The sequence below is a fragment of the Micromesistius poutassou genome, assembly GCF_964030765.1.
Source record: "Micromesistius poutassou genome assembly, chromosome: 16".
Taxonomy (NCBI): Eukaryota; Metazoa; Chordata; class Actinopteri; order Gadiformes; family Gadidae; genus Micromesistius; species Micromesistius poutassou.
The window spans coordinates 5,214,550-5,242,246 of NC_140286.1; the positions used below are offsets into that span (position 1 = coordinate 5,214,550).

A 27,697-nucleotide genomic window follows, 5' to 3' on the forward strand; every position below is an offset into this window, starting at 1 on the left:
CAACAAACGCTTCAGAAAATGGCCGGAAGTTCATGTTTATATCAGGGATGTATTGGTTTATACTGTTTGAAGCCTTTCAAGCCTATGAGTAAATAATAAAGTAAAACATGTCTTTTGCACTATAGTCGGATAGTTATTTTATTTTTTATAGCAAACATATTTCATGAAAGTTCGCATATGGATGAATGATGAATCAATATAAAAATAGTTACAAATAACATAGTGGCAGGTCCTACATTACATACATTTTTAAGTGTGTGTGTGTGTGTGTGTGTGTGTGTGTGTGTGTGTGTGTGTGTGTGTGTGTGTGTGTGTGTGTGTGTGTGTGTGTGTGTGTGTGTGTGTGTGTGTGTGTGTGTGTGTGTGTGTGTGTGCGCCTGCGCGGCCACGTACATGCGCACGAGTGCCATTTTCTTTAGGTGGGGCCATGGTCTTGCCTTGGTATGCTATTGTCGCGGGCTGAGATGCAAGTTGTTGAGAGAGTGCACGGCGCAGGTGGGACAGTGATGTGTGGCTCGCGATGGAATGTCTTTTGTTCCAAATTTGGTGCAGTGCAGCCTTTTGCATTCATCTTGGGAAAGGTGACCACAAATTTTCCCTTGGTGCCGAGCATACTGCTACATATATTCACCTACTCGTCTCACATGCATTCAAACAACATATTATTGATATGTGTATTTGGACTTCGACACATTGCAGATTCACCCACGTTTAACTAGTTGCTCACAGATTAAAATGTTTTCAGCTAAAACAGCCAAAGGAGAATGTACTAATAAGTTAATACTAACCAAAATAATATACTGCTATGGAGTAGATATAAACATAATCTAAAGTAAAATAGTTTATAGCATTATATAGGCTGGTTATAGACTTGGCCCAGCTTAATGTATTTTTTCAAAATACATTAAGTCAAATTCACGTTAAACTACATTTCAGCATGTGTGAACAGTACCTAGCGGTGTCTTTGAACAATGTGCGTCGAATGCATGGGAGGGTTTGATCAGCCTGTTATTCCACTTGCAGCCGTGTTGCATCAGGGTGCAGATTGAGGTGCAATCAGGCTGCACCCCATGTGCACCTGCCCATAGTAACCTGGATGTTTTTTGGGGGGGGAGGGCTGCACGGTTTCCATAGTAACAGTGCAATCGTCTTGACAGGCAATGAGGGAGTGTATAAGCAGGCCATGCCCCAAGTAGTGTGGTCGACTGTACACACACACACACACACACACACACACACACACACACACACACACACACACACGTTTATCATGTCACTTCAGGTTTGAAATTGGAATTCCATTATCAGCATATAGGTGATTGCAATGCAGGCTAGAGTGTGTGTGTGTGTGTGGCTGTGTAGGTACCCGTGTGTACCTGTGTGTTCCTGCAGAGCTTAAAATGTCCAGTGGAAAGCAAGAGTTGGCTGCCCTTTATAAAAAAAATCTTGCTTGTACGTGGGTGGAAACACACCAACCTGAAGCTCTCCAAGAATCTTACATTGAAAAATAGTATAGTTTGTATTTTCTTGAAAACCAAATACATTTGGTTAAATATGATCAATCCATTATTACAGGATGTACATAAATACTCCTTGAAATATATTAATATTGATCCTGTTTCTTCAATAAAACCAAGTATAGACAGGTAGTGTTGGCAATTTAAATATGTGCATTTTTTATTTTTTCATACTCATTTGCTTATTTTTGTTTTTTAGATAGTTTTAACCACATAAGTAAAAATGTACCAAATAACTACCTATATCATATTGTTTATTTATAATATTTCATATTCTTCGACAATATAATAATCCTGTGTACTATTATATAACATTTAGGGACCATTTAGGTTATACTTATGTTGAGTTATATTTTATGGTATTGTATTATATGTACATAGCTACTACTTGTTACAGATATTGAAAATATAATGAAAATAACACAGGAATTAATTAAATGAAAGGCCAATTACTGGTATATAAATAAAGGTATGGCAGATTTAAGATAGCGCAGTAAACAAAACAAGCAATCCCTTTAACATTGTTGCACGATTACACAGAAATTACATATGGAATTGTAAAAAAAAGATTGTTCACTAGAAAATCTATTTTCTCCAGTAGTGCCTTCAAACATCTCTATCAGTGGTGTGCAAAGTATTCTTCCATGGTATGTTATGCTACATTCTATGTTATTATTGTTAATAGTTAGCATGTCTTTGTGCTCTCCTCATGAGAACATCTGGTTTCTTGGTAAGACAGACAGCCGTTCCTTCTCATACATGGCGATGTAGGACAATAGCAGGTCCTCCATTTTATAACCCTGGGGGTAAAGAAAGAGAGAAACCAGATTAAATGTACAATATTCTTGACATCAGCTGTTGTATTTAACCAAAACATGATTTAGCTCTGATACTGTTGCTAGCTGCAGCTCTTTGGAATACGGTCAGTATTATATCAGAGTGTCACCACCAGTATTTACCAGGGGGGTTTCACAGGAGAACCTTCCTTTGACTAAGCTCCCGATGGTCATGTGGAAGTGGTTGTAGTCGGTCTCCCAGTCGGTGATTCGGCCAAAGGGGTGCATGACCAGTAGCTCCTGAAAGGTGAATATTATTGAAAACCCATTACTATTGCTGTTTACTGTTTAGGCATCTAGCGGCCAGACAGCTAGAAACCACCTTCACTGATTTCAGATACATGTCATTAAGGAGCAGGTCAGGTGTAAGGCTTGCTTAAGGATGCCCGCAGGCAGGATATGGATGTTGGGGATCGAACCCGGTACCTTTTGGTTGGGAGTCGAAGCCAATTCATTATCCTGCCCCACATTACTTGTTACGTATTTAAAAAAACTAAAAAAAGAGGATAAAAAAAAACGAGCATAGTATGACAAATATGTATCCAATCTGAATACATTGTCTGTTCCCTTAACAAATTAGGAGCAGCATTCACACACACCACTCATATTGAATACAGAGAATCTGATTGCTAGAATTACTCTGTCCAGGCGTTTTCTAAAACTTGCTCATGCAGAGCCTTTTGTAGTTACTTTGACATTAAGTGCACGCTATTGCATTATCCTCCGCCTCACTTGTAATGTGTTTTGGATGAAAGTGTCCGCTTACGGACTGAACGTAAACGGGCTGTCAACGCTATCCAGACCTGACACACCGTACCTTAGTCTTTGGGTCTATGAAGCTGACGCCCAATTTGCTGATGGCAATCCTCATGTTGGTCGGGTAGCTGGACTCACACGTTTGCTGCGGAGCAAATCACACAGTTCACCATCGTCGTTTAGCATCTGCATGTTCCGGTGCCTCTCCAGGTTCACCTCAGGGCTATCCTTCACCGTTCTGGACAACGCACGCCGATGGCTTACCTTCACTTCGAAGAAGGTACAGCCGAACGTGGGCCAGGAGCAGATGATCTTTAGGAAGTTGACTCTGGCCTCGTCGGCCGTGATGCCCATCTGCTTGTTGTAGGATGAGATGATGTGCTGCGGAGGAGGAAGACACACGTTGAATATATGAATACTTCACTTGAGCATATATACAATATTTGGGGATGAATATGCTACTGTATATACTACCAGCTACTTGTTTAAAATGTGTCAGTGTTAATGCTGTTGTGCACTTCAGCTGTGACACCTCGGTTTCCCACCTGGGATGACTAATACATTGTTTTACTTCTGTTCTCGATTTGTATTATCATTTTTCTATCTCGAGCAGAGCGATTGTGAGAAGTACTTCCTTCAGGATGAAATAAATACACAGAATATCTGAATTCATCTTATTCTACACTCACAGTTTGGGGGGAAAACCTTTCAAACTCCTCTTTCCCGCTCCCCGCTCTTTCTGGGCCCTACCTTCTTCCACTCGTCGCTGGACATGGCGTCCATCTGGTCATCTGGGACCAGCTCCTTCAGCATCCTGGGGATCATGACGAACTGGGAGCGGTCCGAGTTCGTCTGGATCCTGAAGAGCAGCGAGGCCAGCGCGATCATGTCCTCCCTGGAGCAGTTGTGGTAGCCTCGCAGGTACTTGGGCAGCTCCTGTGGACATCAGAGCAGCTCTGTCAGGTTAGGCTCTCACACACACACACACACACACACACACACACACAAGGATGCTGACTTTGAATCTCGTGGCCCATCTTCTCCCTCTCCCTTCAATATCTCTTTTGTTGTACGATTTATTACATGTTAAAGAAAATGTAGTAAGCTATCAAACCCTAAGCCAATGACATAATCCGTTCCCTAAATGTCCCATCTGCGATTAATAAAGCACATTTAATATTATCATTTTATTTGTAAACTTTGATATAATATAACCATCCTTGAAACCAGAACTACTTCTAAGTTAAATAATCAATCTTTACATCTGACCAGAATTTCCCCTCAATCTTCGGATTGAGATTTATATGTAGAAAAATGTGTTAATTGTAAGACTTCTGTAATAGTGGAAGCAAAGGTAAAAAGCATATCAGTTAATTGTGAGACTTCCATACAAAAGTGAAATTCAAAAACATCGGTGTTGATTGAGAGACATCCATACCTGTGGGAAATGGAAGGTGAGGTCAGCGGTAAGATCTCTACCAGGGATGACGTTGAACCAAAGCTTCCTCATGAAGAACACCAGGAATATGGAAGGTGTTGCTGGGAAATCAACATGTTAAAGGATTTAGTGAGTATTCTCCTCCTAAGTACCATGCTAAGTGCCCTGACATGCTCAAGTAAGCTTACATGGTAATACTCCATCATGCTTAGCAAACGTACATGTGAGGGACCCTAACATGCTAAGTAGGCCTACCGCCAAATGCTAATATGCTAAAACACTAGTAAACTTACATGCTAAGTGATCTAACATGCTAAGTCCCTCAACATGCTAATACACCATCACCCTGAGTACACTTACATGCTAAGTCAGTGCTTAGTACCATAACATGCTTAATTATCCAAACTTCTGTCAGTACAATGAGGAGAAAACCGGTGGAAACTAATGTGTAAAAAACATACTAGGACCACAATCGGTTGAATCCCCTGCTAACTGTGTTGCTAATCAGCGCCAGAGCTAACCGATAAGCCACCATAACTCCTTTGTATATGAATATACAAGGGGAGCGTTACCCTCTTTGGCTTTCTTTAATTTCTTCGGGGGTTCCGCATTCTGTCGTAGGCTGTCAAAGAAATACATCTCATCGTCCAAATTAGAGACCTGAACACAGAAGACCAAAACACAGGATTGTTGAACTGAATCTGAACCAGCGAGGACAATTCACTTCCTGTTCCAAGTAGCAACTGGAAAGCAGTTAGGTCACCAGACCATGTATACTTGTTTGTATACATGTCATTAAGTAGCAGGTCGGGATGCCCACAGTTAGGGCTGCGAACATCGGGGTTTGAACCCAGGACCTTTCGCGCCCCTCACCTTGACGGCCGTCTTCATGAAGAGGCCGTAGCCGTCCGGGGAGCTGAGGCCGAGGTGATTGGCGATGGTGGAGCAGAGGTCTCTGATCGTGGTCGTGGACGTGATCTCGAACAGCTGAGGAAGATCAGGTGTGAAGCAGCATCGTGTATATTATGTTGAGTATAACACAGCTCTCCCTGACACGTGCCATCCCACATTTAAGGTGATCAAAGTAGGGCTGAAGTCATACAACAGAAGAAAGAGAAGAGGAGGGAGAAGAAGTAGAAGAAGGAGAAGGAGGAGAAGGAGAAGGAGGAGAAGGAGAAGGAGAAGGAGGAGAAGGAGGAGGAGAAGGAGAAGAAGAGGTAGAAGGTGTGGCGTTGTCGGGTCTTACTTCATCTGTGTCATTTGGGAAGGAGACCTTGTGGTAGATCTGGGTGCTGTTCCTGTGGATGGCGTCCACCTCTGCGTAGTGTGGTGGATGCTGCCTGGGCTCCAAACTAATCACACCAATACAAGAACCATATGAATAGCTTTCATACCTGTGCCTGTACCAATCGGATTAAATGTAATCCAGTAGTAACCTGATAACACTTAATCCAGTAGTAATCTGATAACATGTAATCCATTAGTAATCTGACTAAATGTAATCCAGTAGTAATCTGATAACATCTAATCCAGTAGTAATCTGATAACATGTAATCCAGTAGTAATCCTGACTAAATGTAATCAAGTAGTAATCTGATAGCATGTAATCCAGTAGTAATATGACTAAATGCAATACAGTAGTAATCTGATAACATGTAATCCAGTAGTAATCTGACTAAATGTAATCCAGTAGTAATCTGATAACATGTAATGCAGTAGTAATCCAGTAGTAATCTGATAACATGTAATCCAGTAGTAATCTGATTACTGACCTCAGAATGGCCTGGAGCCTCTTAAGGCAGGCGGGGCTCAGTGGGTCCCGGGGCCGAGACTTCAGGAAGAGGTGGACGTGTTTGGCCAAGTTATTGCTGGGTGGGAACAGACCCGTACACAACCACATCAGCTGCCAGCCGAGCTCCATGCTTATCCTGGGAGGGAGAGGGAGGACAGAGAGAGAGAGAGAGATGAAGAGAGAGGGTGAGAGGGAGAGAGAGGGTGAGAGGGAGAGAGAGGGTGAGAGGGAGAGAGGTGGGGGGAACGGCGAGAGAACGTTTTAGAGAGAAGGGAGGCGAACAGAGAAAGAGAGAAAAGTGGAGAGGTGAGGGGAGTGGGAGATGGAAAGATAGTGGTGGGAAGAGAGAGAGAGAAACAGAGAGAATGAGAGTCGCATTGAGCGAGGGAATGACAGAGAGCGAAGGGGATGAGTGGACAGGTCATGTTTCCCCAGAGCAGTCAGGCAGGAGGCTTGTGATTGATCAGGCCCAGCGCTGTCGTCAGTGTCAATACTCTGGTATAGAGGGTGGTAAACATCTAGAGACGACTGCAGGCCCTAAATACAACACAATGGAAGAATCAACAGTATACTGGAGACGGTGGCCGTGTGTGGGAGATACCGGGCATGTGCACAAAGACACACACACTCATACAGAACATAAGACTAGAACACATTAACATACCCGCCCGCACGCACACACGCACACACACACGTGTGCACACACTGGTTCCCAAACGCTGGCACACTTGAATCCGTACATAAACCATGGAGACGTAAACACACACAGACAGACACACACAGACACAGACACAAACACACACACACACACTTGCACAAACACACTCACAGTGATGCAAACACAAGCACACTTAACCCCCCCCCCCCACACACACACACACACACACACACACACACACACCACCACATGCTCATACAAACGCAAGCACACAGAAACCTGTAAAAACACACCACTTATTTACATAGACACACACACATACACACACACACACACACACACACACACACACTTTAAACACAAGCCTCCCCATACAAACACACACACACCTGTTGCGGTTGTTGGTCATCTGCTTCATGATCTGGCAGTAGATCTCGTCCTGCAGGGCGGGGTGCTGGGTGGCCGGGTCGAAGATCTGGTCGGTCAGCTCCATGGGGCTGCGTGCGTGCTTGATGGGGTAGTCGCCCATGTACTTGAGGATAGGTGACGGCCGGGGCAAAGGGTCAAGGACTAGGACTGTTGAATGACTGTTGATGAATAAGAGTCACACCTCTACTGCCCATTCAAGAAAAAAACACTTAAAAAAAAAACACTTATTCTCTATATCTATATATATCATATAAAAATCTACGAGCAAGCATTTGCTAGTTGCGTGAAAGAAGGTACCTTATGTCAACAGTTAAAAAATAGCTAAAAATGCTTATTTTCAATTAAATGCAGGTTTGACAAATCCGTACACCCCCTCTATGTTGGCTTTTATTATATTAGCTAAGAGCACTTAAAAAACAGTGAATGCACCAACATGAGCCCAAACACGTTGCTATGCAGTACCCAATGACTACCAACAGGGGGTGCTGTCGCGGCAGTCGACTGAAGTGATTTTTAAAGGATATCCACGAAGGCGTTGCAGGCCATCGTGCTGAGTTCCGAGTTGTTTATCAGGGTTTTGAGCAGCGGTTGTTTGAGGGGTTCCTTGGAGCTGACCCACAGCCTCTCTCTGAACGCCAACTGGGTTGCTCCTAACCGATTCAAGTCCTTTCCTGCCGTTCTGGTACTGGGAGGAAGAGAGAGTGGGCCATGTGGTTAATACGTTTCTGATATTAGGGCTTATATTAGTATCAGTGACCTGCCACGACTTTGAGCCAATCAGAAACGATCTTACAAAACGGTCTTAGATCAATGATGGGTATTTTTTATAAAACATTTTTAAGATTTGTTTATTTATTATTTGGTCACACAACGATACGCATTTGTGATGTATCATGATAGTAATCAATTATGATATTTATATTAATAAAGGATATTAAACGGTCCACAAACTTCCAACTGACGTGATTGTGGTTGGAATACAGCACTGTAAATAATTAATATTGAAACACCGATTCTTGCTTAATTACCCAAAGTTCTCCAGCGCGAACTCTTTGATGGAGACGGGGGCTACGGCCTCCTTTCTTCCCTGCGGGGAGCCCTGGCCCGAGAGCGCCCTCGGCTGGTTGTAACCAGGATTCAGCAAATTCTGAAACGACAACGTGCAATTCCTCAGTATGACCACACGGGGGCTGTATTGTATCCGTTACATCGATTCAACGGTGCATCCATTCGACAAGAAAAAAACAACATGTATAATATGTATAGATATGTATATATTAAATGAAACTACTACTACTAAAAAAGCACAAAGAACAATAATGTTTTATTACTTTTTAAATTAATAGAACCAGGATAAATCGAATAAAAAACCGAAACAACAAGTATAAGAGGAGGTTGTGAGCCGCGGGCAGTACCAGGGTGGCCTCACTGGGCATGGTGAGGGTGGACAGGAACTGGATGGTGTTCATCTGGACGGTACCGGTGACGCCGGTGTTGTTGGTGGCCATGTTCCATCGCCGTGCGGCAGAGAAGTCTCCGTCCCTCGCCACCACCAACAGGCCTCCCCGCTTACACGCCAAGACACTGGGGTCGTCTGCCAGGGCGGGGTAGAGGGTTAAACCACCCCGGTAAACAAAAGGCAGAAATGGGTGTGTTCACATAGGCCGTCCAAACACGGTCAACAGCACCAAGAGTACGATATTTGTGGGCGGTTCGAGTCATGGTGAGATGATATTTGTTCACGTTGTGTGGTTGACCGATTGCTGACAGTGGGGTATTGGCTGGGAGACGTTTGACGGCTTGGGTTGGGAACCCTGCCCACACAGCGGTAATCCAAGCCCAACGCAATCTGCCGTATATGGGGGTTGGACAGGGGCCGTCCACGGAGACACAGACAATCATTTACAGAGCGTGGGGGCTGATACCTTATCTAATCTGACCCGATTACAGGGAGGTAATCTGTTCAACATCTTAGTTTTGGTGACACATGTGTGTCACCAAAAAACACACACACTGTAATTATACAATGTGTGTGTGTGTGTGTGTTCTCATAACTGTAAATAGGTCAGCAAGTAAAGTATCTTCAGTAAAGCACCTTTCACAGAGCAAGGTCCCATAGTGCTTCACAAAAACAACATTGTTAAAGCCTAGACCATAAGACAGTAAAGAGTGAATGGTAAGTGCATAATGTATGTATGTGTGTGTGTGTGTGTGTGTGTGTGTGTGTGCCAGAGTGTGTGTGTGTGTGTGTGTGTGTGTGTGTGTGTGTGCCAGAGTGTGTGTGTGTGTGTGTGTGTGTGCCAGAGTGTGTGTGTGTGTGTGTGTGTGTGTGTGTGTGTGCCAGAGTGTGTGTGTGTGTGTGTGTTTCCTCGAGTGTCAGCGAGTTAATAAGTAAGTAAAGTATATTCAGCATAGCACCTTTCACAGGGCAAGGTCACAAAGCGCTTCACAATAATGACATTGTTAAAAATAAGAGTGTGAGTGTGCGTGTGCGTGTGTGTGTGTGTGTGTGTGTGTGTGTGTGTGTGTGTGTGTGTGTGTCCGTCCCACGTTTGGCCCACCTGGCTTCCCGAGGTCCTGCATGGCCACAGCGTACTGCGAGCGCTGCCTGAGGCCCTCCAGGTTGGTCTGGATCATCCTGGCCGCCTCCTCCGCCTCTGCGCAGCGCAGCACAAACTCATCCTGGAAGGTGGAGAGCTTCATGCAGCCCCCGACGGGCCGGGCGTCACTGTGGGGGGGGGCGGGGGGGGGGGGGGGGGGGGCACCCTGCCGTTACCACACTGCCATGGCACCGGTGCATCTGATCCACTAGTTACTATTCAGTCCATTAGCACAAAGTATTCCATTACTTGATGTCAATTAGTAACACTAACATTTTTCCAAGAAGAGCCCATCGCATTAACTTTAAAGGGGTGCTTGGCTGAACGAAGACCCATACAAGATATATCATATTTCAGCCAAGCACTCCTTTGAAGTTTAAGTGTTATTCTCTTATTGTCTTATTGGAAAGATGAACGGAAGTTGTTACCATTTTACTAAATTATATAAAGGCAGTTTTCATACATTTTCCTAAGGTGGAAATATATTTGAATTGTTGATAACCACCATTATGAGCACCTGTGTTATGCAGGGCCGGCCCTTCTCAATAAGCTTGAGGTTTGGTGCCTCCTCACCTGGTCACAGTAGCTCCAGTCAGCTCCACGTTGGGAATCTCCAGCAGCTTCTTGTCTTTCCCGTCCATGAAGGACACTCCAGTTGAGTTGATGGCCAAAGCAAACCTGCTTAAAGGCAGTGGTGGTCCTGTAGACGAGGAAACAGGCTTCGGTTTAAGTTACAGGATTCTAGTTATTTTTACTATGGCGCTATGAGGGAGATTCTACTCTGTTGTTCTTTTTTCAATAAAAAAAAAAATAATACGGGTCAAGCAAAAACTCACCTGACTGCATGGTTACAGCGTAGAACTTGGAGAAGAACAGCGACCATTTTTGGCGGGCGTAGTTGACAAGGTCTGCCTTTGCGACATCCTTGCTGCGATATTGCCCCTGCATAACCAAGGATCAGAGGTTATCCAACCTGTAATCGTCTTTTCACCCCAAGACCGATTTCAAATCAAGGCCCGTTCCATGTGGAAATGTCATCAGTGGCACGTGGTCTTCCAGAGGCCTATAGAACGTTTAACAGATCCTTCACATGTAGAAACTGATGAGACTTCAATTCAAGTAAATGACGGCCCATTGCAGTCCGACAACAGGCCATCAGTGTGCAACAGGCGATAGAATCGCCGCTTTGGATTGACACCTGTCAATGGCGGACTCGGTTTACAAAGACCTTAACTGTACATTCAAGAGACACATCGTCCAAGCGTTCCATGTCGTCATGGCGACGGGACAGGTGGTTTACAGGTGGGTTTACCTGAGAGTGTATGGAGCTGACCAGCTGGTTCCACTTGGCCCGGGACTTGGCGTCTATGAGCGAGCTGGTGATGCACTCCTCCACCACCTTCCTGGTGTTCTGCGCGTTGTTCTCCGAGCCGAACTGGACGTAGTAGTGCTTGGCGGCCAGCTGGGCGTACTCATCCTCCTGTGGACCCCAGATTCAGGACCCCATCAGGACCCCATCAGGAACCCTCTGGGACCCCACCAGGACCCCACCAGGACCCCACCGGGACCCCACCAGGACCCCACCGGGACCCCACCAGGACCCCACCAGGACCCCACCAGGACCCCATCAGGACCCCACCAGGACCCCACCAGGACCCCACCAGGACCCCATCAGGACCCCAATCAGGACCCCACCAGGACCCCACCAGGACCCCATCAGGACCCCACCAGGACCCCACCAGGACCCCGGTGGTTCACCGGGTAGAGTGCGTACCATTAAGGCCCAGCCCTGATCGCAGCAACCCGGGATTGATTCCTCCCCGTTGTCCTTTGCTGCACGTCTTCCCCTCGATCTCTCATACCTTCCTAACAATCTCACTCTATAATAAAGCATAAGGTCGTAAAAATCGTAAAAATAAAAATAAAGTTTGGACGGTGGCGGCGGCGGTGGCGGCGGCGGTGGCGGCGGCGGCGGTGGCGGCGGCGGCCTCACCCTATCACAGACGTACTCCTCCGTCTTGATGCCCAGCAGCACCTGGCGGTAGATGAGGTCCGTGCTCACGGGGTCGTCGGCACAGTCGTGCCACGGCGTGAACATCTCCTTGCGGACCAACAGCTCCCAGGGGGCGCGCTCCTCCTCGCTGCCCTGCTGCCGCACCGCGTGCTCGCACTGGGAGACAGAGTCCATCACGTGCTTGCCGCCGCTGCCCAGCGTCCACCGCTGGAGGGGAGGAGAACACGGTGGACTTTGTGCGGAAAATAAACATCTCCGCAACACGTGAACGTCATGGGGAATAGGAAATGATAGTGGAGGGAAATGAGAGCTGGACTGAGAGTTGTGGGGAATTGATTTGGCATTTTTTTATGGTCGCAGACAATTATACGCCTGCCTCATCTAATCTAATGAACGCGGATACTGTAGGACCATTATTAAGAATATGAACACAGTTGTGTTAATAGACAGTAGCAGTCTAAGAACACGACTGGGATATGCTGTGTAAACATCAAGCCAAAAAAAACGTATAAAGACTTCAGCATGATAGAGAATCGGGGTTGGGATTGGTGGGACGGCCTCTCATTTGAATGAGAGTAAATAATTATTTTTATTATATTCTATTTATTTGCAGGATTCATTTCTAAATCTCTGAGGCCTGTAGGTTGAGAACCCCTTCCTTACACAACTCAATGTTCCCACCTTGTGGTCTGATGTGACCAGTGGTTCAGAGGGGGTTCGCTAGGATCACCTTTTCAAGGACGCTGATGTAGAGGGAGAACCCGTGGGTGTCTGTGAGGTTGATCTTCTCGGCGACCTCTCGGAGGACCTCCCCCGAGGTGCAGGCCGAGTCCACCTGCAGGGTGAACCTCCGGCCGTCAATGAGGGACACCGTCACATCCATGGGCTTCTTGGACTCAGTGGCCTGGCCGTGGATTACAGATGACATGGATTACTACAGATTACATAGATTCAAGATCACAGAGCAGACCACTGCAGGCGTCGTGCTCAATTGATGGGAGACACATACGACAAATACTCTTTTACAAAAACCTTGGTTCTTATATGCTTCAGTTGCCTCCATAGTGGAAACGATATTTTTAACATGATATATGTATCAAACTGTACAAACCTAAAGGCTATGCATCATAACTAACAAATTACATTTTGACCAAACACCACAGGTACATTTTTGTGGTGTTCGATTTCACTTGGAAACCCATCAATTTCCCCATCATGCCACAGTGTAGCGTACCTGCAGTTCTATCTCACATGGGACCTCTTCTCGCTCCCCATTGGCTACTGTACGTCTGAGGCGCTCCGCACAATATGCTCCATAACCACTGGGGCCTCGACGCAGGAAGTTCTCCAAATACTGGGGGACAAGCATATAGGTCATTGAGTGTAGAACATAGAATGGGAATTATAGAATAGAACAGCATATAATCAAACACAGCAGATTAGAATAGAATAGAATTGTATAGAATAGAACAGCACCATATAGAAATGATACAATAGAATGCGTGTCAGTGTTGGTGCAGCATTAGCAGAACCCAAATGCTATATCATGATCATCAACTACAAAAACATACACACACTGATTTCACTGGTTTAAGATAGCTAGTTATCATTCCTGCCCAAGGGGGCCGAGGTGTTGGGACAGGAATGCATTGAAATACAAGTAAGTAGTGAGAAGTATGTAAAACTAAGGCTTTTTATGGTGGGCCATCGGACCTTGATGAGCGTCTGTGATGGCGGGAAGCTGCTGAGACACATGGAGAGCAGGATCCATCCTCGCAGACACACCTCCTTGTCCCCATTACCCATCAGCTGCTTCAGGATCTGGCAGAAGATCTCATCCCTGGGAACACACACACACACACACACACACACACACACACACACACACACACACACACACACACACACACACACACACACACACACACACACACACACACACACACACACACACACTGTGTGTCATCTTCTTTATAACAACGAGATAAAGCTCTGAAAATGAACTCTTAAAAAGAAACTTAAGAGAAAACTCTTAAGAAGAATCACTTTAAAAAGGTCAGTTCTCTATTTTTTTTTGGTCACGTTGCTTTATTCATTTGGAAATTCGGGATTGAAGAAAAAATATGAGCGACTAACGGCTTCATGATGAATAAAAGGAAATATGGCTATCACTACATATTCCAGGCAGATACAGATCAACCTTGTTCGATCTCTGGGTGGGTGATGAGGACTGCGGTGGTTTTACCTTATGCCTGGTCTGGACAAACCGTAACCCACAATGACGTGCAGCTTCTCCAGAGGGGTCAGGGGTCGGTCCAGAGTCCCCTCCCCGATGAGAATGTCCTCGTCTCTGATGTCCTCTGGCTGAGATAACAATTTAAAAACGCACATTGTGAAAAGTTCACCCGATAACTCTTTTCACAAAAAGAATTGATGCAATTTTCTTTTTAAGTTCACCCAATAACTTTCTCACAATAAGAGTTGACAGGAACTCTCACTGTGAAATCAAGAGGAAGTGATGTTTGTCTAAGTGACGGCTGAACACAAGCTTTACCTCCTCTTGAATGGTGGACGCCCTTCTGTTCCCTCCTCCGTACTTCTTCTTGTTCTTCCTCAGGATTTTCTAGAGATGATCCACAGACACGCGTTAAAGTACACACTTCAGGCATGCAATAAATGATTGCGCTTCATCGTGATCGTCCTGTTGATGATCACCATGACGAGGACGTCATGGTGATGATGATCAAGATGATGAGGATGATGATGATAACGATGACAGTAAGGCATTCCACGGTACCTGGTCGAGGCCCACCATGCTACTGAGCCGGCGGCCCTGTCTCTGGACCATGGAGGGGTGGTAGGTGGAGGAGGTGCGGCGGGCCCGGGGGTTGAAGGGGTCCGGGGCCCGGGGCTCTGCAATGTCCCCCATGAAGCGCAGGATGATCCACCACACGGTCAGACACGCCTGGACACACAGAGCAGCGCCAGGGACCGGTTAGGGTCGGTCCACATCCAGGAACAGAGATGCAGAGATAAGAGAGATCCATGTATAGATGGAAGGCTGGAATGGTTCTGGGTTCCGGGTTCGATCCCCAATGTCTTCCTCAGACTACCAATGAGTTCATCCCTTTTCAAGTCAAGGACAAGTTTCTGCACTCACTGTGGATTGCTTTTGATAAAAGTCACTGAATTGTAAAATATGTAATGATTATATTTAGAAAGTAAGGTCTTCTTTTCAAAATAAAAGCATTGCGAAATAGACGGGCCAACGCAAAATTAAAACAAAAGGAAAAGCTAAGGAAAACAATCTAAAAACAACAACCTAAAAAAAAAAAAGGGTAGAAAAGGAAGGCACTGTCGTGAAATAAGCAACTGAGAAGCAACTGTTTCAAAAGAGATGTATTTTCTAAATAAAAGCGCAGCGAGGGGCTCCGTCTCACCAGACTGTCCCTCTCGTCCTGGTGGGCCAGGAGGGGCTGTCTCAGCCTCTGGCTGATGTGTGTGTGAGAGACGCCGCCCTGGAAGTGCAGCGAGCAGAACTTTTGGAAGGACAACTCCTTATCCTCCTTAAAGGGTTCTTCCTTCTCCTCCACCTTCTCCTTCTTCTTCTTCTCCGGGGTCAGGGGTGCTGGGGCGGGGCAGGCCAAGGGCGGGGTCTTGGCAGTCTTTGGGCGGTCTTCCTCCGTGTCCGAGTCCAAGTCTGAGTCGGAGGTCTCCTCCACGATGTTTTTTAACGGTGTGTGACCGATCTCCACCACCTTCGGAAATCAAACACACGGGCAGAACCGGCGTGCTGATTAGGGAACTCCATGTATGGTCGCGTTAAAGGAGGGGGGGTTCACAAGCGGAAAAGGACTTGTGAGGGGAGCATTTGGATTGGCTAATAAGCATCTGAGGCACAAAACAATGGCAGGGGTTTTACTTTCTGAACTTTTAATTTAATTGAAAGTTTCTTATGAGAAGACATCTCCCCCATCCCTCACTTTGCCATTACTTTGAAAGAGGTGAAACACACACCTATGTGTTTTTCTAACTTAGTTACCGGGTAGTTGTTGACGTTCTTTGGTGCTGCGCTCTCTTGCACAGACACAAGCTGGGGAGCCGGTTTGTTGTCGCCTCCCACATCACTGTCCTCGTCATCGCTGCTTGGTTCAGGCTCCTGGGAGGCGCGCTGTGATTCGGCAACAGCATCCGCCAGTTTCTGGAGCTCGATTGCTGCCAGTGCCAGAGTCTGCTCCTCACGGGCCCGCGCCAGAAGCTCCTGCTCCCGGGCCTGAAGAGGGAGGGAGGCAGAGAAAGAGAGTCAGAGAGAGAGAGAGAGAGAACGAGCGAGGAAATTAATGGGTTAAGATGTCCAATATTCTCACTGCAATTATAAACATTGAATATCAATACTAATATTAATGACAGGAATTATTCTCTTTCCTCTGAGCCTTGGGAGCTGTGAGGAAGACGAGGGCCGGCTTACCGCATTGTAGGCGTCTTCTTTCTGCTGCTTATACCTCTTCCTGGCCAAGTAGCCCCGAACCTTCAGGTGGACAGGTAGACAGGTGTTTACAGTTGATTAACAACATCACCCCATCATCCAGGTAACCACACAGGGAAAAGTTTCTCGGATCACCATATTAACTTGTTTTTAATCTTGTTTTTAATTAATTTAGTTTGTAGCGATATAGATAGTCCTTTATTGTCCTTAGAGAGGAAATTAATTGACACAGAAAATGGGGCCCACACACAACACAGTACATAGACCCAGTGCACAAGATGTAATAAAACACAGCCCAACTCAAGGCTCCTGAAAACATACAGACACAATATTATAGCACTAGGATGATTCTGCCATAATGTTAGTATTATCGCAGTACACTCGTGGTATAATCAAAGTACCTGTGTCTGCAGGACCACGGCGGAGCTGCGTTGTCTCTCGTAGAGGAGCTGGAGCCGGCGGCCGCGTACCCGGGCTGAGAGGCGCGCGTAGCCGAGACGGAGCTGAACACAGAACACAGCGAACGAGTTAGCCACAGGAGCTCATCTAAGCTAGGTGTGAGCGCGTGTGGGGCTCTGATTAAACTATGCTGACGTTTATCTTAATGATACTAAGGTGTGTTGGAAAGGAAACCTCCTTTGAACTTTGATACTGCTATGATAGGCCGGCGATGGGACTGATGCCCTGCTGTGATAACGCTGCGCTTGTTACCGACATCGTTCTGTGCTAGTAGCATATGGGATGTGTGTGATGGAGCTGTGATGGTCCTGTTACCGGACTGAGATGGAGGCCTACCTTTCGGCCACGCTCACGCTTCTTGTAGGCCCTCCAGTTGCTCTGTAAGACCCTCACCGCCGCCTTCTTCTTCAGGAAGCTCTTCCTAACAGAGGAGGAGAGACAACCCTTGTGATTAGTAACAAGACCATGAGTAATGAGTGCACGCCGCCATCCAGGCGTCTGCTGCAGACGTGACTTGGACTACTTGATAGTGGGCCTGATGAGCAGGCATTGAGTGGGTCTGAGTCAATACACACACTAGCTCACGGACTCATTTGATCACTCACTGCCTTACTCACTCACCGGCACTTAAACTCCAATGTCCCCAACTGACACACGCACCGACTCTCACACACATTCAGCCCCTCACTCCATTCATAATCAATCATTATTTGCCATCTATATGATGATGTGTGTTTGTGTGTGTGTGTGTGTGTGTGCGTGTGTGCGTGCGTGCATACAGTACCTGTCGTGCACTCCAAACATGACTCTCTGGATGATCAGTACCACCCTTGCCAGGGCCACTTCCCGGGCTTGCTCCAGGAGGGAGTCATGTGCATCCTAAAACAACACAAGAGGTCATGTGAGGACATGGGTTGGAAGGTCAAACAACGACAGAGACGGTAAGAATGAGATTAGGTTGTGTATTGAAAGATGAATGTTGAGATGTTATTGTGACACCCATTTTTTTTTTGTTGCCAAAGCGCAATGGCTGGGCTAAGCTTGAGACCAAGCTTAAAAGGTTCTGGGTTTGATTCCCAATGTCCACAGCTTAACCAAGGCATCCTTCAGCACCCTCTCTCCCTAAAGACTTGTATCTGGCTTGATGGCGAGTGGCTTGAGATAAAAGCCTCTGATAAGTACCTCAGAAGTAGCACATAGTATTAACATCAGATCCTTGGTTGTATGTTTTTGTTTAGATGATGTATAATTACAATGAGTTATGAGTTATAATGGACCGCTGCATCATTTATTTTAAAAAGGGAACCGGACTGATGGTCTGAGGAGAACAAAGGCCGTTTTGCTGGAGGAGGCGTGTGTGGTCACCGTACCTTGAGGAAGATCTTGCTCTTGCCCACTTTCCACTGATCCCTCCCCCGGATCAGAGGTGTGCAGATGGCTTGACAACACGCCCCCTCTGATTCCTGCTGGGACAGAACACGCATGTAATACACGTTTATCTGACCACACTGTCCGTCCATATGTCTCTCTTTCTCTCTCCCTGCTGGGACAGAACACGCATGTAATGCATTACAGACTGTATTATGACTGTATGTCCGTCCATGTCTTTGCGTCGGTCTCCCTCTATCTCCTTTCATTAATACCATATTTTATCCTTAATTGTTTAACTGTTATTGTTATTATTATTATTATTATTGATACTGTTATTTCCGTTGACATACAAACCCATGAACAATACAATCTAGTCATCTTTGCAAACAGCACCAGAGCACCCCTTACGAACCGTTTTGGGGTCACACACGGCGGTGTTGAGCAGCACTCTGTAGCGGAACATGAAGTCTTTGAAGGTGTGGCGGATAGGGAAGCCCATCTTCCTGATGCGCACAGTGTCCATCATGCCCGAGTAGCGCAGCTGCACCATGCACAGCTCTCTGTCGAATCCCTGGAGGAGAGAGTCACCGGTTAACTCGGCGATGATGGGGACCAACAGAGTTTGGTCTGCACTGTTCGTTTTTTAAATGAATGGAGTTGCGTTCAAGTGCAGTTGGTCAAGAGGAAAATGTTGTTAAATGTTAAATAACCCTGACCATATTTATTTTGATGAACTGACATGCAGTTTTGCATAAATGTGTAACTTTAAAGTAATTACACTTGTACTTTTGAACTGTTGTCAAGATCTTGTGCAACTCATGTGTCAAAGAATCTCTGACTTCCAAGATTTTCCTTCCAATATTACAGATTTCCGTTTTTCAGGAAACTTAAATCCTCCAACGTTCCGGACACCTCGTACAGGCATGATAATAATGATAAACCACTGTGTGTGTTGCGGTCTCCGTGGCACTCCAGTCTCTGGCTCACCTCAGAGTTCTTGTCGCTGTTGGGCTTGAAGCAGCGGATGAAGAAGGGCTGGCAGGCGTTCAGGGCCTTCATCAGGGAGTCCAGAGATTTGCGGAACTGACCACTCAGCGTGGGCATCTGCTTCTTGTCCCCGATGGCCTGCAGGGCGGAGCGGGGTGGGGGTGGAGGGGTTAGGGGTGGTGGTGGTGGTGGTGGTGGTTGTAGGCTAAACTGGTTTTAAACCAGGGTTATGACTCAAGAACATGTTTGTTTTGGTTGTCTGAATGTATTTGTAGTTAGTATTTTCGAGATTTGTCAGAAGCAATTTAAATAAGCTGTTTTAACTTTTTCTTGTTTTATCACTCTCTCTTTTTATTATTTTGACTTTTATTTTGATCTCATATATTTCAATTCTTTACTTGTTTGCACGGTTGAGGATGTCTAGACTTTGAACAATTCATGATTATGAAAGGCTTATTGTTAATATACTGGTTTTCTCATGCATGTGACCAAAAGAGTTTAAACTTAACTTGAGCCACAAGGTCCTGGGTTCAATCCCCTTGAAACAACATCCAAGTTAAGACGCCTGACTCTGACCTGCTACTCATAGATCCCTATCTGTGTTCACTTTGAACTGCCTTTGATCAAATCCCCTTTTTTGCCACATGAAGTTTAAACATTTAATGCTAACAATCCAGCATCAAATTAAGTCAAGAAAATTAAGTCAAGAGCCCAAACAGTTATGTTTACACACCCGTAGGGATTGCGTGGGCGTTATGGTGACCTTGTTGTTCGCCGACTTCTTCACGCCATTGTTTGAAAGTTCACTTTTGAATATATCATGAAGCAACTTATTCTTGGACGTGCTGATCATCTTGATGATGTTGGAGCTGATGGCATCTCGGTTTTTCTCCAAGAATCCTAAACAGACAAAAAAAGCTTCACTTCACTGATCATGTTGAACGATGTGTTGAACGATCCGTTTAGAGAGGGAATGTGATGGATACCCTTAGAGTCGTAGAAAACTATTCCGGCAAAGTGTTGGATGCCAAATCTGCTGTCGTGTTCGTTCTTTGATGAGACGTAGCTTTTGTTCCCCGTGTGCTGTTTGTTCATCTTGTACAGCATAGTGCTATCCGTTCCCTGAAACACGACACGATGAGAACCCATCCAGGCTGGTTGTTTCAGACAAAACAATCAATCTGTCCTCCCATCAATCATCTGTCCTCCCATCTGTCCATTCATCCATCCATCAATCATCTGTCCATTCATCCACCCATCAATCATCTCTTCTCCCATCTGTCCATTCATCCATCCATCAATCATCTGTCCATTCATCCATCCATCAATCATCTGTCCTCCCATCTGTCCATTCATCCATCCATCCTTAAATCCGCCAACGCAATTCATTGATCCATCGATTGTTCTTCCATTATTCCTCCATCAGCCACCCATCCAACAATGCATAGATTGATCCTCCCATTCATCCATCCATCCATCCATCTATATATCCATTCATTCATTCATCCATTCATTCATCCACCCTCCATCCATCCATCCATCCCTTCCACTAGTCCGTCCACCCATGTACAAACAGTGGTCCACTTGCGGGATCCAGCACTCTGTCTCCCGAGAGGTTCCCAGGCTCTACCTTGGGGAAGTGGCTCTCCTCGTCGATCAGGGCCAGCAGGTTGCAGGGCGTCTTCATCAGCATGTCCAGGGTGGGCTTGTTGTCACTGAAGCTGATGTTGTCCCACACCACGCCCTGCCTGAGGTACTCCTGCTGCTCCAGCTCGAAGATGTTCATCACAAAGAACTGCTGGAGCATTTCGTTGGCCAGGTTGATGCACATCTGCTCGAAACTGTCCCCCCGCAATAAACAACTCCACGTTATCGACGGTCAGCTGACATTAAAGGGGAAGTACACTCACATTTATTACTGTTGGTAATAAATGTTGGGGGAAATTCTCTGTCTTCTACTTTTCGGCTAGATGGCTTTTTTCCAGAGTGGTGGTTTTTCCCCTAGCTCGTGCTAGTGGGACTTGGCAATGCCCCTCCCACTTGCTCTTATGTAGCCTTATATATCTGCTGTGTAGGCAGAGGTTCTCCTGCTAGAACAGGGGTGAACTCACCCTTTCATAAACCAACAGTTTTGATGCAATCGTCAAATAGATGCCCACAGGATGTGGTCAGAAACAGGTCTTTACCTGTTGATGAGGAAGTTCTCAAAGCCGAATATGTCCAGCAGGCCGATGGAGCGATGGGAGGAGTCCATTTTAACCGCCTTGCCGATAATGTCGTTGATCTTCCCCACGATCCAGAGGAACATCTTGTTGTAGATGGCCTGGGTTATTCCATACACACACACACACACACACACACACACACACACACACACACAACGTTCCAACTGTCACGATGCACACAGAACCTCACCTTTTTTCCCCTCGATTGTGTTTTCACCATTGCTCTCCATTGACAAGAGATTATGGGGTGCGTTTGATACCTTGACAAAGGCGTCCCTGCAGTCCGCAGCCTGCAGTGTGTTGAGGGGCTTGGTCACGATCTCTCTGTTGGTCAGGATTGAGCGCTGGGTCATGCTCATCGCCAGCATCTCCCCTGGCACCTGGAGGGTAAAACAAACGCACCCACATTCAGCACACCTGTATTCAGGTGGAGAGCAGGCGGTGTAACGTCACCTCACATCCCCTATGTCACACACGTTGCTCCTCATTTACATGTAATGTCCTCCGTTAGTAGCATGGATAGATACATACAGAGAAGGAGGGCAGTGCTTTGTGTCTATGCATCTATTCCTCCCGGATGGGACTAGGTCAAACATTGCGCATTACATGAACCTAAAATAAACCAAGGGCAGCCATCAGCGATTGCTGTAATGTGCACTTTGTCACTCTCCCTGTGTAGAGTGTGCTTTACACTGTATCTTCTAGGTTTTTATTCCAATTTAGAGAGTTTACCTTATGATCTGCTTTGGATAAAGCATCTGCTAAATGACCCAATGTAAGTGTTTGGTCCTTGTGTTGCCTGCCTGTGATTGAGGGATGGTGAGGTGGGTGATAATAATAGTAAGCTTACGTCCAGCATAGTGGAAGCCAGGTTGAAGTTTTCTGAGCGGCAGACATTACTGCTGTCCATGTTGTTCTGGGACGTCTCTATAGAGGCAGACGCACATCAAACCACATTTTCTAGACCATTTTAATTTAGTAAACATACTTATCTGGACTGAATGTATTGTAATACTCTATTTCAGTCTCAATATGAAAAAAAATCAGAGAAAAAAACCGGAAGGCCTTGCCTTCAAAACTGATGTTTCCCAGATGCAAGATGGCCGCCAGCAGCTTGTAGATCTCCCAGCACTGGCTCTCCTTGAAGGTGAGGACCTTCAAAGCACAGACGATGCGGGCAAAGTCTTTGGCGTCGTCCCGACCGTCGCATACGATAATGCCACCCTGGAAACCAAGGGGACAGGTCAGAGGTTTAACCGTTTAGTCAACGTTGGAGAAACTAGAAACGGACATTTACCAACTGTTTGGCTCTGTGACTATAATGTGTAAAAGCTATAGTATTTTCAGTATGTATAGAGATTTTGGTTATAATTCGCAAAATATCAATACACAAAACGCCTGACGTGACACAAGCAAGCAAACATCCAAAAAAGATAAGACACGTACCCTAGTGAGGAACTTGTACGCTGCAGCATCTCTCAGACACAGCGTCTTCTTCTGCTCAGCGGTCAGACCGGCTAGCATACAGTAGAAGATGTGGAAGTTCCTCTCCGCTTCAGCCTGGGGGTGGGGGCATTAGCATTTAGCCCACGTATTTACAAAAACAATACAGTTAAATAACAGGAAGAATGTTGATTTTTACTCATTTGGACTTTTCTTTTCTGAAAAATGTGTTTTCAAAAGACAAGGCTTTGAGAAGCAAAATCGAATAAAACAAAAAGTATATGTATGTGTATATGTGTGTGTATGTATGTGCATGTATGTGTATATATATATGTATATATGTTTTATTATTATTATTTCATAGGGCTATTGCTGATTACCATTTAATTCATTTTGATAAATACTGGGAAAGGCATAAGCCATGAGCTTCAGCCTATTCCCTTTTTTTGGTTAGTGAATTCTATGTATTTGTTGTAACTACTTTTGCTTTGTATGCTTAACCAAAAATAAATTAGATGAAATGAAATGAAATGAAATATTGACCAAAAAGTTTAAAAACATTGAAGGGATGTAACTGATTAAAGTATGGTATGTGTTGTAACTGATTAAAGTATGGTATGTGTTCTAACTGATTAAAGTAAGGTATGTGTTATAACTGATTAAAGTATGGTATGTGTTATAACTGATTAAAGTAAGGTATGTGTTATAACTGATTAAAGTATGGTATGTGTTATAACTGATTAAAGTATGGTATGTGTTATAACTGATTAAAGTAAGGTATGTGTTATAACTGATTAAAGTATGGTATGTGTTATAACTGATTAAAGTATGGTATGTGTTGTGGATCCTCTATCTTGTTGGCTCATGGAGGGTGGGGGAGGGTGGTACCCACCTGGTGACAGACACGGCACTTCTCCAACAGGTACTGCTCCACGCGGGCCCCCTCGATGGCCCCGTCCTTGTTGAAGGAGATCTCCAGGTACTTCCCGAAGCGGCTGGAGTTGTCGTTGCGGATGGTTTTGGCATTCCCAAAGGCTGGATGAGGAAGGAGGCGGCGATGAGTCGTCCGTAGAATCGAAATATTAGCTTTTGCCGGCTCAATAGCTCAATTACATAACGCACCGTTTATTCAGTCTTTAATATACTTACTTCTTTTGTAACTCAATGACGCACAAATTCACTCATTCACTCCATCCCGCCCTCACTCACACACATGCTAACTCACTCCCTAACTAACAAACACACCCACAATCACCCACAATCACCCGCTCCTACTCATTCCCTCCCTCCTTCACTCACTCACTCGAAAAACTCCATTCATTCATCCCTCTCATCCCTCCTTGATGCACTCCCCACTGCCTCTCTGTAATGTATCTGTAGTGTGTGTGTCTGACAGTACATGACTAGGAGTGCTGACAGTACTGCAGCGTGGTGGTGGTGCTGTGTTAATACCCTCTAGGATTGGGTTGGACTCCAGGATCTGCTGCTCTAGCCCGGACTGCTGGCCGTTGATGGCAGCCAAGTACTGGAGGATCAGCTTGGAGCTCTCCGTCTTCCCCGCTCCAGACTCACCACTGAGAGAGAGAGACAGAGAGATAGAGCAAGAGTGAGTGAGAGATTGAGAGAGAGAGAGAGAGAGAGAGACAGAAAGAGAAAAAGAGAAAATAGAGATAGATAGAGAAACAGGGTGGGAGGAAGATAATTCCAAGAAAGCTAGTAATCAGTGAATAAGTAACTAAGAATAAGTCATAAAGTGTATCCCCTGACACCCTCAACCTCAAGTGTGGTTATGTTGGTGTGTGTGTGTACGTAAACCCTTCCCTTAAACGGGGGTTAATGGTGTGTGTGTGTGTGATAGGTGTGGGTGTGTGTTAGTGTGTGTGAGCCCTGCCCTAACGTCGGTTATGTGCACGTGTGTGTGTGTGTGTGTGTGTGTGTGTGTGTGTGTGTGTGTGTGTCAGCCCCTGACCTGATGATGCAGCACTGGTCAATGTTGGAGCGCGTCAGGTTGTAGTAGCAGCTGTCGGCGATGGCGAAGACGTGCGGAGGAAGCTCTCCCAGCTTCCGTCCGTGGTACAGCTTCACCTGGGGGTGAAGACAACAGCACACGCACACGGAGTCAGGCCCGGTCTGCTCCACTGGGACAGCTCTTAGTCACAGTCTGGGAGGGCTGTCTGAGGCCCCATGTTCTACCACCCCATCAGTCCTATGGGATAAGGGATGGAATAACCCTCATCCGGAAAAAGGAAACCTTCAGAAGGAATCTTTAAAAGAGGGGATGAAGGATCCCATTTTACCAGGGATGGTCAGGAGGGCAAGGGGAACCGAATAGGCAGTCACAAATGAGATCCATAAGGAATCTCCTTAGAATTAAGCATGACAACCAAAACAGCAGACAAAAAAAGGTTCTCATTGTGAATCCGTTTTTAAGTGCTGCCCACTTTGCAGCACTGGTTTTGAAAGGCGCTGTATAAATAAAGATGATTCATGTTCATATTCATATTCGAGTCCTTGAAAAGCCTCACCTGATCATCGCTATAGATGGGGAGGTCTTTGTACGGGTTCACCGCCACCAGAACAGATCCTGTGTACGTCTGGTGGTGACGCAGAGGAAAGATACATGTCACGGGTACCATCACCACACATAGAAACACAAAGGTATTCGCCCAGCTTTGGCATGACAATATGTGGTTCCCCTTCTCATCTCTTCACTATGAATCCATTATATCAGTTTAACACTTTTTAGCCGTCATAGATTGACTTTAGAGCAGATGTTATCATCCAAGGTGACTTGTTTGTATATATATATATATAGCTTAATATATTTATAGCTCGAACAGTAGATGATGATTTCAAACTCAGACCAAACCGAATAAGAAGAACCAACAGTCCATGATGGTTGGTGGGTTTCTCCACCATCCGTGCGTGCGTGCGTGCGTGCGTGCGTGCGTGCGTGCGTGCGTGCGTGCGTGCGTGCGTGCGTGCGTGGACCTACGTAGATGAGGCCCTTCTTGTGTCTGACCAGCAGGTTCCTGAGGAGGCCGGCCTCCGACAGGTCTCCCAGCTGGATCATGTCGTCCACGCCCTCCACCGACGTGCGATGCATGGGCCGGGCGGAGGAGGCCTGCTGCTCGGCCGTCAGCACACGCTCCTGGGGGGACGCAAGCGCTTAGCCAACCCACCACCAGATAACCAACTGACAAGCTAACCAGATAACCAACAAGCTAACCAGATAACCAACTGACAAGCTAACCAGATAACCAACAAGCTAACCAGATAACCAACCAACAAGCTAACCAGATAACCAACAAGCTAACCAGATAACCAACCAACAAGCTAACCAGATAACCAACAAGCTAACCAGATAACCAACCGACAAGCTAACCAGATAACCAACAAGCTAACCAAATAACCAACAAGTTAACCAGATAACCAACAAGCTAACCAGATAACCAACCGACAAGCTAACCAGATAACCAACTGACAAGCTAACCAGATAACCAACAAGCTAATCAGCTAACCAACAAGCTAACCAAATAACCAACAAGCTAACCACATAAACAACCGACAAGCTAACCAGATAACCCACAAGCTAACCAAATAACCAACTGACAAGCAAACCAGATAACCAACAAGCTAACCAAATAACCAACAAGCTAACCAAATAACCAACAAGCTAACCAAATAACCAACAAGCTAACCAAATAACAAAACAAACAAGCTAACCAACCAACAAGCTAAACAACTGCCCAACCATACGACCAAGCAATCCACCAACCTGCCGTTTACATGCAGGTAACACAGTATGTACTGGAAATATAAATGTATATTTACTGATACACAGAGAACTGTATCAAAGCAGTATTCGGGAGATACCTTCTGTATTTAAAAGGAGTTACTTTGTCGTTTTGGTATCTCACACCACCACATATACAGAGACACTCAAACTGGTACACACATATGAGCGACACCGATGTCTGCATATCGGGCATCAAGTGTGAATGACCCTCATGGTCGAACCTCCTGATACACAAATGCGGAGAAAATATGTGGAAACGGCTATAGACACACTGGCATTCACAATCTCTGGTGCGCACACACACACACACACACACACACACACACACACACACACACACACACACACACACACACACACACACACACACACACACACACACACACCCTGAGATGGTGTGTGTAGTTACCTTCCCCTCATCGTCCACCAACAGACATCGATTAGAGTCTGCCTTCTTCACCCTGGCCCCAATGGGCACCCCTATTTTGGAGTCCAACCACACCCACTCCCCCTTCAAAAAGACACACAAAGCATGAAACATGAGTTACATTGTTAAATATTACATATAATATAAAATATGACGTCAATCTGACGTCATGAAGCCTTCAAGATAAACCACTGATAATCTATTTCCTTCCTGGCAGTTTATGATTATTCCATAACTGAAGGGCACTGCTGCAGGAGAAAATATTGAGCAACACCGATGCTGCATCCTGATCTGTGATCACCAATACTGATCACAGAGCACCCATCAGTCGTGTTCAATGGTTAACTTCATTCAAACAGTGTCAGGACATACCTTTCTCAGCATCTCCCAGCTTTTCTTATTTCATACAAAGCAGAGGTTGGCTCGATGGCATAGTCGGTCTGTCAGAGATGTGCAGGGA

General features: G+C 45.7%; 1 protein-coding gene across 1 annotated transcript; it reads right to left on the bottom strand.

The window, feature by feature from the left end:
- Positions 1–1,647: 1,647 nt before the first annotated feature.
- Positions 1,648–27,621, bottom strand: LOC311361271 (unconventional myosin-VIIb-like; the record flags this gene model as incomplete). Its single annotated transcript, XM_084481450.1, has 49 exons — positions 1,648–2,317; positions 2,477–2,593; positions 3,171–3,254; positions 3,374–3,490; positions 3,860–4,045; positions 4,548–4,648; positions 5,120–5,207; positions 5,421–5,534; positions 5,794–5,899; positions 6,320–6,475; positions 7,387–7,544; positions 7,955–8,111; positions 8,455–8,573; positions 8,842–9,020; positions 9,988–10,154; positions 10,600–10,726; positions 10,863–10,968; positions 11,339–11,506; positions 12,020–12,247; positions 12,771–12,944; positions 13,275–13,394; positions 13,754–13,880; positions 14,286–14,404; positions 14,595–14,663; positions 14,838–15,005; positions 15,481–15,798; positions 16,083–16,313; positions 16,509–16,568; positions 16,928–17,029; positions 17,322–17,406; positions 17,770–17,864; positions 18,356–18,448; positions 18,769–18,927; positions 19,344–19,481; positions 20,077–20,243; positions 20,330–20,465; positions 20,974–21,184; positions 21,530–21,666; positions 21,829–21,948; positions 22,419–22,495; positions 22,639–22,792; positions 23,015–23,128; positions 23,904–24,046; positions 24,464–24,585; positions 24,981–25,096; positions 25,537–25,605; positions 26,007–26,162; positions 27,220–27,321; positions 27,610–27,621. The coding sequence occupies 49 exons, from the start codon at positions 27,619–27,621 to the stop codon at positions 2,225–2,227; spliced, it is 6,465 nt and encodes a 2,154-aa protein (XP_084337576.1). The 3' UTR covers positions 1,648–2,224.
- Between the last annotated feature and the right edge of the window lie 76 nt (positions 27,622–27,697).